The following is a 17,219-nucleotide window of genomic DNA, read 5'->3' as shown; positions in this document are numbered from 1 at the left end:
GGGGCAGGGGGAAAGGGAGCGGGAGGCCGGGGGGTACATGGGCGTAGGAGTGACCTAACCTTTTTTAGGTTGAGGTTTAGGGGGACTTTGCTGTGCTCAGCGGAAGATGCACATCGGCTCAAGTGCTTATCTGTCTACTCTGTCCTCAGCTGCCTTGATAAGAGTGAGGGAGATAGAAAGACATCTATTTACCCACTGGCCTGTGTTCCAGGAGGAGTAAGAGGCCGCAGTAGTAGGTGAGGTAGAAAGAAGAAACCAGGTGTACAGTTGATCAGTGTGGTTCATGAAGCATGTTCAATGACGCATGTTATCACTTGTTTATGAAAAGCTCGCCTATAGCTCCTATCGTCTATAGAAACACTCGTCTGGTCGAAAGCAGGACAGGGGTAGATACTGCTGTGTTCACTGTCTTACGCTTTAGAGGCTCACTGTATTTCAGCTGTGCCTTTCATGCCAGGGCTGACATCACCGTTTAGTAAAAGACTACAGGGACTCTACAACATACAATAGTCAGCTCACGCTTGTGGAACACATTGAGGATGCTGTATTTTCCCCCATTGAGGGGTGGGATCACTAAGGTACTTACGGGGCTTTAACAGTCTCACCTGACAGATCGCATTGACCTCAATCTGAAGACGGCAACAGATCCTAATCCTCACTGTGTCCTCTGAGCGACGGAGGGAGGGATGGAGAGAGAGAGAGAGAGAGAAAGAGAGAGACACCTACTCATCCATTCTCACTCAACTCCACCACTCAGTTTTGGTAGTTGTAAGAACCACTACCGTCAAAGCACAAACCAATTAGGATTCAGTTGACACAATAAAAAGGGGTAAGGCCAGTGTACGAGACCCAAAACCTGTCTATGTTCCCTTACTGTATATAGATATCCATGCGCCATATGAATATAAAAAAAATGATCTGTTTTTATAAAATATAGAGCTTTAATTTTTTTAGTCAGCAACATCAATGAGAAAGAAGAAAGGATAGAGTAATTTACACAAGTCATTACAATAACATCAACTGTGCTTTATGTTATATTAACTGATTTTTCCTCATTAACCCATACCAAAAAATAACCAAATATGCATATATTTAAAATATGCAAATCAATTGTACCTTTTTGGAGAGAGAGATAAAGAGAGAGAGAGGAGAGAGGGAAAGAGAGCAAGAAAGAGAGAGAAGGGGAGAGGGAGAGAGAAAGAGAGCGAAAGAGACATAGGGGGTCCTACGCGGAGTTGACAAAACATTAAGAACACCTGCTCTTTACATGACATAGACTGACCAGGTGAATCCAGGTGAAAGCTATGATCCCTTATTGATATCACTTGTTAAATCCACTTCAATCAGTGCAGATGAAGGGGAGGAGACAGGTTAAAGAAGGATTTTAAAGCCTTGATACAGTTGAGACGTGGATTGTGTATGTGTGTCATTCAGAGGGTGAATGGGCAAGACAAAAGTGCCTTTGAACAGGGTATGGTAATAGGTACCAGGCGCACCGGTTTGTGTCAAGAACTGCAACGCTGATGGGTTTTTCACACTCAACATTTTCTTGTGGTATCACAAATGGTCCACCTCCCAAAGGACATCCAGCCCACTTGACACAACTGGGGCACGCATTGGAGTCAACATGGGTCAACATCCCTGTGGAACGCTTTCAACACCTTGTAGAGTCCAGTCCCCGATGAATTGAGGCTGTTTTGAGGGCAAAAGAGGGTGGGGTGTAACTCAATATTAGGAAGGTGTTCCTAATGTTTTGTACACTCAGTGTATATCTCCTGTGTTTTGAATATTCCATCACTAGGGTATGAGTCCATCTGCCTTTCCTTGCACTGACATTATTCCCATGTTCCCGCAACAAGAGAGACATCCACTGAGATCCGCAGCAACACACTGTAGCTTGTTGAACTAGTATCACAAACAGGACATTATACATTTCATGCACACAATGAAAAGCCACCGTCCCAAAGAGTTTGGCGTGTCTTTTCAAGAGCTGATCATTCTAGTGACTGTAGCTATATACATGGAGACGTTCCGCGATACACATTTGTGGCATTTGACACCTTTCCAAGGCAGAATGCCATCAACACCGGCTGATCAGAGAAGTTGCTTAAATTCTTTAGTGAGAGTTATGTAACATTTACCTTCTGTAGGAGCTGGATAACAGCTCAGAGAAACCTACGGTGTCCCTCTCCAACTAGTCAAACTAGAACTCTGGAAACAGTCTTCATGAACTTTCGCTTTAGTGACTTACATGGGCTAACCGTTGTTGTACGTCAGGTGACGTCACTCCTATGCGATGCTAGTCCCTCAACTGACAAATCAGTGCGGGCGGTATCATCGCCGCGCTAGTTGATTTAAGACAATGTGGACTAACGGTACATTACTAAGAGAGCTGTGATATGAAACTACACGGGACGATTGGAGGAGTTGAGAAATGTTAAGTACATGTCTTATGAAACAACTGAACCCATAAGGCGAACGGGAAATGGCTGGAATGCAAACCAGTATATTTACGGCTTAGTTTGGAAACGAAGAGAATGGGACCAAATTCAACAAGAAGTGAAAAAGTTCTCTATCTCTTGTCATAATTGTGCATAATCAAATTGGCACAAACGATTTAGCTGCCTGCTTGACGTTTTAATCTCAGTTGAACAATGGTGTACAAAGAGAAGGCAATGCTATTTAAATCCCATAACAACAATCAACCCCCCCCCCCCCCAAAAAAAAACAGCTTATTCTAACCATCATGGCCTCAAGAGTACAACATTGAGTGTTATATTTACACATACTCTACACAAATAGCCCACATCAACTAGTTCTGGAGGAGACTGGGAATATGAATGTAAATGTAACACATGGGATAGACAGAGAGCCATATTGGACCACATGGCCCAAGAAGAGTGGAACACAGGTGATTTGGGGTTGAGGGGATCTGGGGTCACCCCAGGGTCAGTTCAGCGGGCAAAGGAAGAGGGCGTTATTTCCCACCAGACCTTTCACTCTAGTGTCTCTCTGTGGCCGTGGGACCAACTCAAAGCTGCAGTCTCCTATGGGCATTTCCTCATCTCTCTGCGCGTCCAATGAAATGCTATGAAGTGTCATCCTTATAGTCCATTGGCTGTGGGAATTAAATGTCCATCATGGCTTTGGGGGAGGTTCTGGGTCATCACTCCATCAGTGATCTGACTCTTCCCACCTCAAAGACTACATACTGCCAGCAGTCAAATGGACCCAACATGGAGCCTACATACCAAAACCTTTCTGAAGGCATTCTTCTGAGTCCAAACAGCTGGAGATATTTACACTTTCAAATGTCCTTTCAACGTTTTGCTTCCTCCAAAAGACAGAACATAAAGATCTTTGCCATATAATAACACAATTTGTAATAAACAATGACACTAACAACAATAATAGCATCATAATAACAATAATATTTGCACAGATCTACCTATTCACAAAAAAAAGCCTTGTTTTCTATTTAAGTACAAAGAAATCCACAGAATCTTACTATGTACAACCTACAATAAATACTGTGTATCTTTTTTTTTAACAGTTAAGAAGAATCTGTTTGTTGCTTACTATTTTTGCTATTTGTAGTGGTTTCTCTTTCTGGTTGCTTTTGATTATTCAGTTTTTGAATCCTTTAAATTGAAGTCTTTCCCATTTTTGGAGGGGTGTGCAGAGAGGGAGAGAGCGGAGGGGACAAGGGGTTTGGTGTCGGGGTGTAGGGGGTTAGTGTGCGGCCTGTGGTGTAAGTCCAGGGGCCTCATGTCTCGGCTAGGTTGGTGTGCTCATCTTTGTCGTCCTCGTGCTTATCCTCATCGTTGTGATGCCGGCGGTTGCGGGGCTTCTTCTGCTCTTTCAGCTCCTTGAGTCCCCGGGCCTTGCTGATGGCCAGTATGGGGTCCCCCGGACTGCCCTCTCCCAGCTGCCAGTAGTCCTGACAGTACTGGTTGATCAGACCCATCTCCGGCTGGCTCAGTATGGTCAGCAGGTCCTTGTACTGACCCGCGCTGGGGGTCCAGGCGCTAGACTGGAGGGGTGGCAGGGCCGGGTTGCCCGTCTCCACCAGGACACTGTTGACCGTGCGGCTGGACAGGACCACCAGCTGCAGCTTGACCAGCGTGTGTTTGAAGTTCTTCTCTGTGGACGTGCACTGGTAGACGCCGCTGTCGGACGACTGGAGGGAACGCAGCAGCAGACCTTGCTCTGTTTTCACAGTCCGGCCCTCAGAGCGGATCTAAGAGCAGGGAGAGCGAGACGCCATTCATTTATCATTGCACTCATTTAGCAACCATTTTGTCCCCACAAACAGCAGGCCATATTGTTCAATGACTAAGGAGTCCCTCTGATTGTCAACCTATCCTTTAGATGTCAAGCAGTAGAAGACCCAATACAGTACATAGCTGCAGTGGGATGAGAGTTCCTGACTCACCTCTTTCCTCCTGTCGCTGTTCTCCCTCTGCAGGTGCCATTTGAGGGACACATGAGGGGACCTGGCCTGACACTCCAGGAACGTAGTGCTGCCCTCCACCCCATACTGCACCATCTCCAGCGTGTTCTTATTGGCTGCGGCAAAGCATCGTCACAAACATTATTCAAACACGTTTGAGGCGTAATTTCTCGACGTCTCTTACTGTAACCGACCAAATCAGTCAACTATTCCTCAGCAGAAATGTCAACCGCGTCCACGTTCCGTGAGTCACATAGGACACTAGTGTGTACGGCTTCTGTCACAGGGAACAATTCGGCACTGTTTGAGTGTCTAGTTTGGGGTACGTTAGAATGTTCTTGTCAGCTCACCGTTAGAGTTATAGCCTCTGCACTGGCGGATTGGGTTGCCATACTTTACATCCTGTCGACGGCTGCGCCTAGAGGGGTCAGATCAACATTCCCCAAATAAAAAGAGGTTAACTACGCTACGTTCCACAAACTGAAAATGTGCAGTGAATAAAATAAAATGAAAATAGGACAAATGGAATAGTATAGCCATGATGAAAAACATTATATTGGTAAGGGTTGCCATTCCCGACAGACAAAGACAAACACATTCTCTTGGAACTCACCTCTTCTGCGAGGCGGAGTAGCGGGTACAGGATTTGCCGTCCCAGGCGCAGTAAGGGTCCCGGGCCAGGCAGCAGTCAGCACACGCCTCCCCGTACACGTCACAGCGATGGAGGGCAAGGTGGGTCACACCCAACACTGAACCCACGTACAGCTGTTGCTGTAGGGAGAAAGAGGCGGAGAGACAGAGAGCGAGAGAGGAAGAGAGACCAAGTGGGAAAATGTTGCGTCATCCAGACTTTGGCGTTCACTTTTTACACTCCGCATTGATTTATGGGATATTTTATGGGAAGACACAATTCTGAAATTGTGTGCACTGAACCATCAGACCGTGGACATGTTTAACTTACCCTTTTGGATGAAATCTTCATGGTGGTTATGGGAGTTGGCACCTGAAACGTAAAAGATAGCAGCAGATCTTTATAAGAGAAGAATGGAAGTTGGAAAGATGTTCCCGCACAATAAATGTTTCTCATCTGAGGAATACTCCAGAGACTACGGATGAAAATAGCTAAATCTGGTGCAATGGCATGTCAAATGAACAAAGAAATAAATAGACACAAATAGAAAGATACTACAGAGAGAGAAAGAGGGAGAGAGAGAGAAATAAAAAGAATGAGAAAGACAACAGAGAAGAGAGAGAGACTCACCCTGAACACTTCCACCTCCTCCAGAACCAGCTCTTCAGTCTGCAGGTCATCTCTGGGCAGGACAATCACCTTCTGAACCGTCCCCCTGTCTGAAGACCCAAAAAGCAACAATTACAAAATACAATGACAAAATTCAGATACAAAATACCCTAAAGATCAAGGACTGAGTTTGGGAAATCCTTTGCTAAATGACCAAAAAGTACATATATATGTGAAAATTAACATACCAAAATTAACTGCAAAGTACACTGGGTAATATTATTGGCCTTATTTCAGGGCGGAGCTCATTAGAATAATACTCAACATGATTTTCAGTTGTTAATTTTTACATATACATTTATATTTTGTTGAATTAGCAGACGCTCTTATCACACCATAGTCCTATAAGACTTCTAATACGAATGCAGGGTGAAAGGGAGCCACAAAATGCAAACCACTACATAAATGGTATATAAAAGTATTTTGTATTTTGAAAATACAAATTACAGTATTTTGAAAATACCAAATATCAAAATACATTGAAGTGTAGCCCAATGTAATTCAAATGACAAAATACGAATTTAAAATAAATGTAACAGAAATACTGCCCTTCTCTGCCAAGAGGAGTGATCAGGTTAACCTCTAATCTAGTCCTCTCTGGCCTGCTCCCTCCCTCACACATCCTCTACTCATATCCACATCCCTCCAAAACATTTATCCATATAAGGTCAAATGCCATGAGGAAAATAGGAGGATCCCCCTCGTCGTGCACAGTTCTACAACGGGATCCATTCATCACCAGGCTGAGCACTGTAAAGTCAGCAGCCCTAGGGGTTCCCAGCTCCCACCCTCAGATCCACATGATTTATGGCCATAGGGAGAGGCTGTGTGAAGTACTGCCAGACGATGACCAGGGTAGTTCTACCGTACATTCCCAAAACAATTACTGTAACTCACATTACAGTAACTCAAATTACAGTAACTCAAATTACAGTAACTCTCCCATCTATAAAGATAGTAGGCTCTATGTTCTCCAGTCTTTGAGAAGACAAGCACTTCTAACATGTCATTAGGTGAATGCACCAATTTGTAAGTCGCTCTGGATAAGAGCGTCTGCTAAATGACTTAAATGTAAAATGTAAATGTAACAAAATCCTAACCACAATAGGTTCCCCAGATCGTAGATTGTTTAAGATCTCTGAATCTATCACAGATGTGAAAACACACGCACAATAACAAGTCTATCAAATCAACCAACAGGCGGGCACTCAGAGCACTGACCTGTCCCCAGGAATAGGACCTCGTAGCTCCCATCGGCAGCGGCCACCTGGTCCACGGTGATGGTGGTGAACTCATAGTCCACGTTGTTCCGGACCACCAGGGGGCGCTTGTGTATTGGGTATACAGCGTGGTACATGGTGGGGTGGTTCCGCATGAAGTTAATCACCTCGTCTGGGTAATCCTTAGTGGACTTCATGTTGGGGGTGAACGTACCTCCGGGACACTGGGTTTAGAAAGAGGGCAGAACCAGCCATGTTAAATGTATTAATTAATTGAATTTACAAATATATTTGTGTGTGTGTGTGTGTGTCACCCTCTGCATGTCACTCACCGTCCCAGGCCGAGGGTAGGGGATCTTCCCAGTGTAGGCCACCCACTGGTAGTTGGGCCCCTCCTTGTGAGCATAGGGTCCATTGAAGACCTGACGGATGTCAGCCATGGAGTAGACACACACTGCTGAGCCCTTAAACACGGATCTGCAAGGTAAAGGGACAAGGAGGGTCAGAAACACGAAAGGGCTTTAGGAGACATGGGATTACTACTCACTCTGCGAGCAATTAGCTACATTCTCCCGCTCATAGAATCAACTCGCATCACAACTCAGAGATATGAAACAGGCGTGCTCCAACATTACGATGCCGCACAAACACTCTCCACCACAGACGAGCTGTCTGACACACTGACATGCAAACACCCACACACAGCCAAGCGAATCATCTCTGCTGTGCTGTGGTGGGTGTACAGTACAGCATTATATTAGTATCTTCTGTCGAGGGCCCTATCATTAGCACTGGGGGGGTGGGGGGGGTGGGGGGGATTATTACAGCGAGTTAGTATTGAGGCCTTGGGTGAGACAGGGAAACATATAGAGTACATTAAAAACTGGGTGGCTTGAGCCCTGAATGCTGATTGGCTGACAGGCGTGGTATATCAGACCGTATACCACGGGTATGGCAAAACATGTATTTTTACTGCCCTAATTACATTGGTAACTAGTTTATAATGGCAATAAGGCACCTCGGGGTGGGGTTTGTGGTACAGAATATGGCCAATATACCACGGCTAAGGGCTGTGTCCAGACACTTGGTGATGCGTCATGCCTAAGAACAGCCCTTAGACGTGGTATATTGCCCTATATACCACACCCCCTTGTGCCTTATTGCTTAGGTATCTCACAGACGCCAACGCAGACACACATACAGTACAGCCGTGTTTATTATGACTGGGCGTGAGTGTGAGAGCGAACTCTCCGTGTGTGCACCCTCCACTCAAAATCTCCCGCTGTATATGCTGGCGCAGGAGCCGCGAGCCGATTCCTTGACTCCTAATGCTGTGCTGCTGACTGATGACTTGTTATCAAAGCCCAGCTATGTGGGAACACAGGTCAAGTCTCTCACTGGAGAACCCCTTCCCGACCGACTTCCTCCTCTGCCTTTGTAGTGTGCAGAGCAGACTGTGCGGAATAGGCTTTTTCAATAACAGACCGTGTTACAGAGGCGCCTTTGGGCACAATGAATATTGATGGGAGACGGGAAACCACGGGAGGATACCCCCCCCCCCCCCCAAAAAAAAAATATATTCTACACATCTGATGTCCTTTAATGGAGACAGATACTTGTGGAAATGCGATTTAGTTAAGGGGGGACACAGAGGCACACAGTCCGTGACTCACCCTGAAACTGAGAACACGCCATAGATGACAGGATTCTTGGTATCCTGAGTTGGCTGGATGAACACGTCCCCTGTTAGACAAAGCGAGAATTACACATTACCAAAAGTGGCACTGCAAAATGTCTTACGCTATCACTGTACAATAACAGTACGAAGGACTCTGGTAAAACAGTGGTAATCTGAGATAAACATTGAAGGATGGAGTCTATTCTCTTCTCTCTTTCTTAGTTAACCGGAGGCTCTATTATTCCACCTGGGATTCCTGAGCAACCAGATCTAATTCAAAGCGTGACATACGGACAGTTACTACTTCCTGGACAGGAGGCGGGTTCAAGGGGAAGCCCTTTTTGGATTGGACAGCACAGCAGTGGTTAGTTAAGTTAGCAGGGTTTCCGGCCACTGTGGGGTCCTGAATCAGAACGCTTCCAGAGCAGACCCCAATTCCTGTGTCTCAGAGGGGGAAGGTATGAAATGGAGATCTGTGGGGTAACAAGGCTTTAATGGAAGCCATATGCTTCCCATGATCCTCAGAGCTGTGGTAATTGGACCCTGTATCCTCCAATGGTTTAATGAGCGAGAAGTGAAAGGAAAAACAATAAAAAGGGGAACATTTAAATCAATTTAGAGTCGACTACCTCAGTTGAGAAGTGTAACACTTCAGCCCCTTGTTGGAAACACAATTCCAGGGTAAATGTTTTCCATCGAGAGAAAAAGAGTGAGGGGAGGAGGGGGAGGGGGGGGGGGGGGGCATCGGCTGACTCTTTCAAGGACAGGGAGAGTAGATAGGATGTGTTAACCCACAGCCACAAGTCATTGGAAATGCCAATCACTAAGAATATCTAATGATTAGATGAAGCAGGAAACATTATACCCTCCATTTATAACTCTGGACCTCTGTCATGTGCATTTATGAAGCCAGACATTACTAAGATATTGAGCCTCGTAGATATCAAGCAGCTCCACACCCTGAACTTTTCAAATAAATCTCTGGGCCAAGATCAAGTTGAAATGGAAAATACTCAAAGAACAAAACAGCAGGTTTCTCCAATCACACACACTCCTAACCCTTCTGGATTCAAGTTTAAGAACAAAATGTTACTTGGGAGTTTCTGCCCAAGGCCTTATTAAGCCTTAAGAGTGTTCTCCCGAAGAATAAACTTGAAGAGTTTTAAACCACCACTCTTTATTTTTCTAAAGAGAGATGGCCTCTGATAAAAGCTGTAGCTATGACTGAGTTGCATTGAAATGATGTATGTAATCATCACAAAGAAAATCATCCCCTTTTTTATTGCCAGAGTAGGAGAATGACAGGTTGAGGCCATAAACAAGAACGGGAATTAACTTTTGGTAAACGGGAGAGAAATTCCTAACACATCTGACGCCAGTTTGACAGCCCTCCTGGCTCCAGACAGAGGGGGGTGACTTCAAGAAAATTTGGAACAAGTTGCATCATCGACTTTTATGCTGTATCTTTTTTGATGCGTCATAGCAGACAAAGACTCCTTGAGGTTCATTGAGTATCTAAAGTCAGCACATTGTTCCTGCAGAAATACCACATCTATGAGAGAAACAGCGTTACTTTGCAATGTGTATGTACACAGTATGGTGTTATTAAAGACCAACAAACCTACTGCACCTTTAATTTTCCCTATGAATGCCCAAAATACAATTCCCATTCATATCACGAGGAAGTGCAGTATAATATACAGGTAACTGACAAAATAAAGGAAACACCAACATGAAGTGTCTTAACAGGGCGTTGGACCACTACGAGCCAGAACAGCTTCAATGCACCTTGACATAGATTCTACAGGTGTCTGGAACTCTATTGGAGGGATGCGACACCATTCTTCAATGAGAAATTCCATCATTTGGTGTTTTGTTGATGGTGGTGGAAACGCTGTCTCAGGCGCCGCTCCAGAATCTCCCACTGTGTTTACACACGCACACGCACACGCACACGCACACACACACACACACACACACACACACACACACACACACACACACACACACACACACACACACACACACACACACACACACACACACACACACACACACACACACACGCTCTGTCTGTCTGTCTGATGACGGTCAGATGGTATTGTATATATGGTCTCTACCTTAGGGACCCGTCTGACTGCACAGCGTTACAAAAGCAAACACAAATAAAAAGCACATGACTCCCTTGATGACACAGAAAAAGATGTATTCAAAATGTCCACACAAAAGCCCATTGCTCAAGAACGATGACTACGAGAAAAAGAACGGCAGATGATAAAAAAACTGACTGGCGAAGGAAGGGAAAGAGGTGGCTTCTGAGGTTTTGTCCTTGTGTTATTATAAGTAACTATGAAATGAACCAGAAACCAAATGTTCCTTTCCCCCATCACACTTTTGAAAAGGCAATAAAAAAAAATAAAAAAAATCTGACAGAGACACTTTTTGGAATCCTGCCAACTCTCTTTCACCCCCCCCCCCCCCCCCCCCCCCAATCCCTCTTCCTTTTCAGACTCTACTGTACGTAGCTCCAATGCTGGCCTGGGAAGACAAGAAGACTTCCTCAACATCTGACTTTACTCCCATCTCTGCCCTCACCACCCCCTCAGCCCCTCTCACCACCCCCTCTCATCCACCCCCTCAGCCCCACTCTCAACCCCTCTCTGCTATAGGCTGCCTGATGGTAGAGGTTGTGGGAAACCAAACCACAGACAGACGTGTGGTGGGTAGCTAAACGCTCAGGGGTGACAAGCCTAGTATGACCCTCACTGAGAGTGACCCGGACTGCAATTGACCTGCAGATGGGGCATTTACCTTGACAAAGAAATGAGTAAGAATTGCTCAACATAAGTGTGTGGTTTGGGTAGACATGTGGTATCAAAACTGGTCATTCACAGCCCTCAGGCTAAAGCTAAAATGAGCCTCCACTGGGCTATAGTATAAAACAAACAGAATCAGTAAAAACAAATGCCCTGCAATAAAACAACATCAGTTGTTGTGATTTGCATTTGACTACTAATGAAACATGTCCTACTAATAACTAGTGTTCATAATCATTTCAAGGAGAGCGCTCAAGTCTCCTCAGAGTCAGACCTCCACAGCACGGTGCCTCACACTGATGTTTCCCTGAGACGGTGAGCCACCAGTCATGTGAGAGGAGAGATGTGATTGACAGGCAGGGGCGCCCCCCCCCCCCCCCCCCCCCCCCCCGGCTGATTCAGAGACAGACCTTAAAGCCCTGCGCTTCATTACCAGTCCTCCCCAGACACTTACACACACACCTCTACCCCCAGCACTTCCACTGCTGTCTGATCGAGCCAACCTGAACCCAGACATGCTTATCATACAGGAGCGATGTTGACATCTAAAGCAAAACAGGCTGCAAGCTGGGTGGGACAGCGATATCTTGATCACTGCAGTACCTTCCTCAGATTTCCCCTTTCCTTTGATTTACAAGGGCAGAGAAGAATAGTAAAATGATTTTACAGACCCATTGGTACAACATAGGAGCAGTCATAAACTCTTTGCCAATTTCCTTTTTTTTGCGCTAAATCAAACTATATCAGGAAGGATGGCTGAAGACATGGTCTATGTTAAAACAAAATGGAAGAGTTACTGTCTGTGAGAAATCCCTGTTTGGCTACGGTAAAGGTCAGCAGTAACCCTACGTACGGTAGACTCTTGTTTCCGACTGGTCACATAGGAGCTTTCATTCTCCAGGTAGACTCTCGTGTAATATCTGCTGCCACAATGATGGAATATTGGACAGCAGAATCCCAGACACCACAATGTTACAGAACTCTAGAATCTAGACACATGATTCCTGTGCGGGCTGATGTGTGTCAAACCAGAACGGACACTTTAACGAAGCCCAAACGAAACAGGAGTGCAATTTGAAACGGTTCAAAAGAATTCAGATGTTACAGAGATATCCCAGAAAGATGACAGAGTGGGGTCTGAATGGATGGTTGGTCATTTTACATGCTGTCGCTTTTATGTGGGGCTGACTATGTTTAGTGTCTACCAGATGAGGGAACAAGGAGTAAGACAAAACTTGAGGAAAACTGGGAAGTTAGTGCAAGGGCTCGGACACACCAATAACGTTTGCTAGCCGGGAGTACTTAGCACCTCTGAACAGAGTGCCAGTTGTAATTTGATAACCGAGTGCGCACCGATTGAATCGCATGAAAATGTTGTCAGTCAGACAGCAGTGGTCCCTAAAACACAGTGCGTTGAACGATCGGTAGACGAGCGCTAGAACCACATTCGGTGGGATGTGTGCGAGCCTTAAGAACATAACTTAGCAACTGGGTTATACCACTGTTGGAAAATTCTGCCTACTTACGGAGCTCATCAAAGTGGGTCTCTATGCCGTCCACTCCAGGTACCGAGCAAATGAGTCTGGCCTTCAGGAAAGTGCTCCACTTGTTGACCAGACAGCAGTGTCCACCATCATCATTCTGCAAGGGGGGGGGACAAAAGGCAGTGTCACTCACACCTGACCCCTACACAAACACCACAAGTGGACCGGTCCAAAGATCCAAATCAACAGCTGTTTTAGACAACTAGCAGCCAACACTAGTTTAGAGAGAAGCCGAGAGTAAAACCATCCGCTGGGTTACAGTCTGTCTGCCCCATCTGTTGTGGACAGACGCCAACCCCTGCACAGAGTAAAGGGAGGGAGGTGAAACGCGGTGAGGGCGTCGCCATCATTTATATTGGAGTAATATAATAATCATCATACAAATCCAAAGTTATATTCCGTTATTTTGTAGCTTTTATAGTGAAATTAGATGTACTCAAAATGGTATCAACATGTGCGCTTTTTCTACCATGTACTTGTATAGGTATCTATGCCCAGTAGTGCTATTTCTAGTGGGAGTCATCAGAGGACAGTGGCTTAGGATCCAGACACAGGCAAGGACCAGCGTCCCTAGGGTCCATTCCGAGGCGTGCAGCGAGAGGGGGAAGGCTTGCACACAGCCCAGGGTCCCCCTCTAAGGATAAACAACGTTCTGAGTCACGGCAGCCACTGGGACATACATACATCATTAGATAAACATTACCCTGAGTGTGTATGTGTATGTTTGCTTACGTGTAAATACTGGAGGCCAAAGGCAAACTCTCCCACTCCAACAGTTTATCACAAGGGGACAACAGCATTCCCTTTAGTTTGGGTTTCTTAGACTGCTCATTGGCTGTTGAGGAAGTGGGGGGCAGGGCTGTGTTGTTTTTTGTCTGACTGTGTTGAATGGTAAGACACATTCATGGTTTATGCAGAGTTTCCAAGGAGACCCCTCTACTCTGGGGATGTCTCAGTATCATTAGTGGCCGGGTTCTGGGTTCGCAGGGTCAAAGGGGACAATATGAGGCAAGGGTCAAAATATGACCTCTTTCACATTCTTATTGACTGTGTTTTTTTGCAGATAATGAGTTACAGTATGTGGTTATGATGGCCACTTACCAGACAGATCCTGCCTATCCTGGACTGGGCCATGGGACTCTGGCCCATCTCTGAAGACTTCTCCCGGAAGAAGAAGTAGAGCTTGTCATCGTTCTTCTCAGCACTGTCTGGAATGAGGTGTGCCTTGATGAATGTGGGATCTGAAAGACAGAGAAAGTGCGAGAGAGAGAGAGAAAGACATAGAGAGAGGAAGAGAGAGGGAGGGAGAGAGATGGAGAGAGAGATGATAATGAGACAGATGCTAGTGAGAGTCAATTGAGGCCTAAATTTGAGCTCATGTCACTGCTGTACATTCCAAATATCCCTCATTATTCTCACTCTATGAGCACAATATGGCGTCGCCCTCTCTTCTCATGCTGGCTCACTGATTGGGGCACTGCTGGACACATCAAATAAACCCGGTCCTCCCTGCTGCTACAGAGACACAACCCAAATGGGGGCAGACCCTGTGGAGGGTGGGGAACATTAAGCCATATTGGAAGAGCAGGATGTCTTAGTGTGGCCCTGGGGCTGATGAACAGGACTCAGGAGGGGATGGGGTATGCCTCCTGCTGGTAGACGGTTGGGGGGCAACAGGGGCACTGTGGAGAACTGCCTGGGACCCAGCCCCACTCTGAAATAATCAAAAGTGGCAACACTGACCTCCCAAAGCCACCCACCCAGCCAGCAGAACTAACGTGCACAGTCTCGTGACTTTAGACTACGGAGAAGAAGAGACCAGGATCCAACATGATGAAATGCCAGCAGACATGTATTGCATTAGAACAAACCATCGATGACTCGGCTACAGCACATACAGCATGTGTCGAGGCTAACGAATGACAGTGAGGAGAAACGTTTCCTTAACATTTCCTAGAAAAGGCACTCGGTGAGTTGAGTACAGGCAATACTGGTTTGATGTGATAGGCATTGTTGATTTTCTAATGGCTGGAACAGCTAAAGGCTTGGACCAGAGCCATATATACAGTATGAGATAGGTACTGTGAGACAGCACCGGAATGTAGAGACTGAGGAATCGATTGATACACAATGGAAATAAAGACAAACGCCGTAGAGAGGTGATGTTTGTCAGGATGAGACGTGAGACGTTACCATTTAACCATTTGGAGTTGTATTGGTCCGTCCTCATGGCTGTCTGTTTCCCCAGAGTACGGAAGATGGACGCGTCTGTCCCCATGAAGTCAATGTAGACCCCCGCGTAGAGCTCCCCATCTGTCAATCACAGAAAAAGAGAGAGAGAGAGAGAGAGAGAGAGAGGGAGAGAGAGAGAGAGAGAGAGAGAGAGGGGGGGAGGGAGAGAAAGAGAGAGAGAGAGAGAGAGAGAGAGTGAGAGAGAGAGTGAGAGAGAGAGAGAGGGAGAGAGAGAGAGGGGGGGGGGAGAAAGAGAGAGAGAAAGAGAGAGAGAACCTTTCATAACTAAGCCATCACCTACAGAGAAATTAACATAGAAGAGACCCCTAAGCAAGCTGGTCCTGGGGCTCTGTTCACAAATACACACTCCCCACAGAGACTCATGATAGCAACACAATTAGACCCAACCAAATCATGAGAAAACAAAAAGATAATTACTTGACATTTTGGAAAGAATTTACAAAAGAACAGAGCAAACTAGAATGTTATTTTGCCCTAAACAGAGAGTGGCAGAATACCTGACCACTGTGACTGACCCGAAATCAAGGAAATCTTTGACTATGTACAGACTCAGTGAGCATAGCCTTGCTATTGAGAAAGGCCACAGTAGGCAGACCTGGCTCTCAAGAGAAGACAGGCTATGTGCACACTGCCCACAAAATGAGGTGGAAACTGAGCTGCACTTCCTAACATCCTGCCAAATGTATGACCATATTAAAGACACATATTTCCCTCAGATTACACAGACCCACAAAGAATTCGAAAACAAATTCAATTTTGCATATCGCATATCAATTGTGTGAAATACCACAGTGTGCCATCACAGCAGCAAGATTTGTGACCTGTTGCCACGAGACAAAGCCAACCAGTGATGAACAAACACCATTGTAAATACAACCTATATTTATGTTTATTTATTTTCCCTTTTGTACTTTAACTATCTGTACATTATTACAACACTGTATATATACATAATATGACATTTGAAATGTCTTTATTCTTTTGGAACTTTTGTAAGTGTAATGTTTACTGTTCATTTTTTATTGTTTATTTCACGAAGTGTTTATTATCTATTTCACTTGCTTTGGCAATGTAAACATATGTTTACAATGGCAATAAAGCCTCTTAAATTGAAATTGAATTGAGAGAGGAGAGAGAGAGAGAGAGAGAGAGAGAGAGAGAGAGAGAGAGAGAGAGAGAGAGAAAGAGAGAGAGAGAGAGAGAGAGAGAGAGCGTGAGAGAGCGAGAGAGAGAGAAATCAATGGAAGATCATAGAAAGACAATAACAAAGAGGTTGACAGGAAGGAAACCACGGGTGATTAGTGACTACAGTCCTTTGTTATGGAGATATAGCCCTGTTTTCTGTAGGGCAGGAACACACTGTATCCCTCCGCTCACCATAACCAACAGTAGGCCTCAGCTGGTGGCCAGAGTCAGGCTGGACAAAGAGGAGAGAGATCCCAGGGTAGACACTGGAGACCTGGGGCAGGATGTGAGGATGTGGTCATTGGCGCTGGTCATGCTAACAGTGTGGGGTGGAGACCTGGGAAATGCCCACCCCCAGTTGACAGTGTGAGTGAGCAGGTGCTGCCCCAGTATAGGACCTGTTTAGAGAGTTGACAGATCTCCCTAAAGACAAGACAGCATTTTCCTTCTACAATCGGATCAGATTGAACCTCTTCACCATAGCGACCAAACACGACAGAAATATTGGGGTCAAGAGAGGTACATTGAAATCTATAACAGAGGAATTCCTTGTTTTGTATTTGTGTGGTACAGTATGACTCTGTCCGTATTGTAGGTCGATTATGTAGTAGCTGAGTTGCTACAGTAAGTGGATGCTTGGTAGTTCCACCCAGGTCAGCTCTAGGTGTGGGCTGACCGGTGGTGTCAAGTACTTTTAAGTAAAAATACTTTAAAGTAGTATTTAAATGTTTTTTGGGGGTATCTGTACTTTAATATTAAGATTTTTGTCA

General features: G+C 45.5%; 1 protein-coding gene across 5 annotated transcripts in view; it reads right to left on the bottom strand.

The window, feature by feature from the left end:
* Positions 1–919: 919 nt before the first annotated feature.
* LOC129814939 (semaphorin-3F-like) overlaps positions 920–17,219 on the bottom strand; it is an 82,568-nt gene continuing 66,268 nt past the window's right edge. For 3 of the 5 annotated variants that reach the window (XM_055868105.1, XM_055868108.1, XM_055868107.1), the window contains 12 exons: positions 15,205–15,324; positions 14,113–14,252; positions 12,994–13,108; positions 8,647–8,716; positions 7,306–7,450; positions 6,975–7,197; positions 5,715–5,803; positions 5,415–5,456; positions 5,068–5,224; positions 4,804–4,887; positions 4,436–4,569; positions 920–4,240 (listed from right to left, as the gene is read on the bottom strand). In XM_055868105.1, the coding sequence (XP_055724080.1) occupies positions 3,767–4,240; positions 4,436–4,569; positions 4,804–4,887; positions 5,068–5,224; positions 5,415–5,456; positions 5,715–5,803; positions 6,975–7,197; positions 7,306–7,450; positions 8,647–8,716; positions 12,994–13,108; positions 14,113–14,252; positions 15,205–15,324 (1,793 nt within the window). In that variant the 3' untranslated portion in view covers positions 920–3,766. Of the gene's footprint in view, positions 4,241–4,435; positions 4,570–4,803; positions 4,888–5,066; positions 5,225–5,414; positions 5,457–5,714; positions 5,804–6,974; positions 7,198–7,305; positions 7,451–8,646; positions 8,717–12,993; positions 13,109–14,112; positions 14,253–15,204; positions 15,325–17,219 lie in introns of all 5 variants that reach the window. The other 2 variants (XM_055868106.1, XM_055868109.1) reach the window with 1 other exon arrangement.

This window comes from Salvelinus fontinalis, chromosome 18, assembly GCF_029448725.1.
Source record: "Salvelinus fontinalis isolate EN_2023a chromosome 18, ASM2944872v1, whole genome shotgun sequence".
Taxonomy (NCBI): Eukaryota; Metazoa; Chordata; class Actinopteri; order Salmoniformes; family Salmonidae; genus Salvelinus; species Salvelinus fontinalis.
Note: the sequence above shows the minus strand (reverse complement) of the source record. Positions and strands in the feature narration are given on the sequence as shown.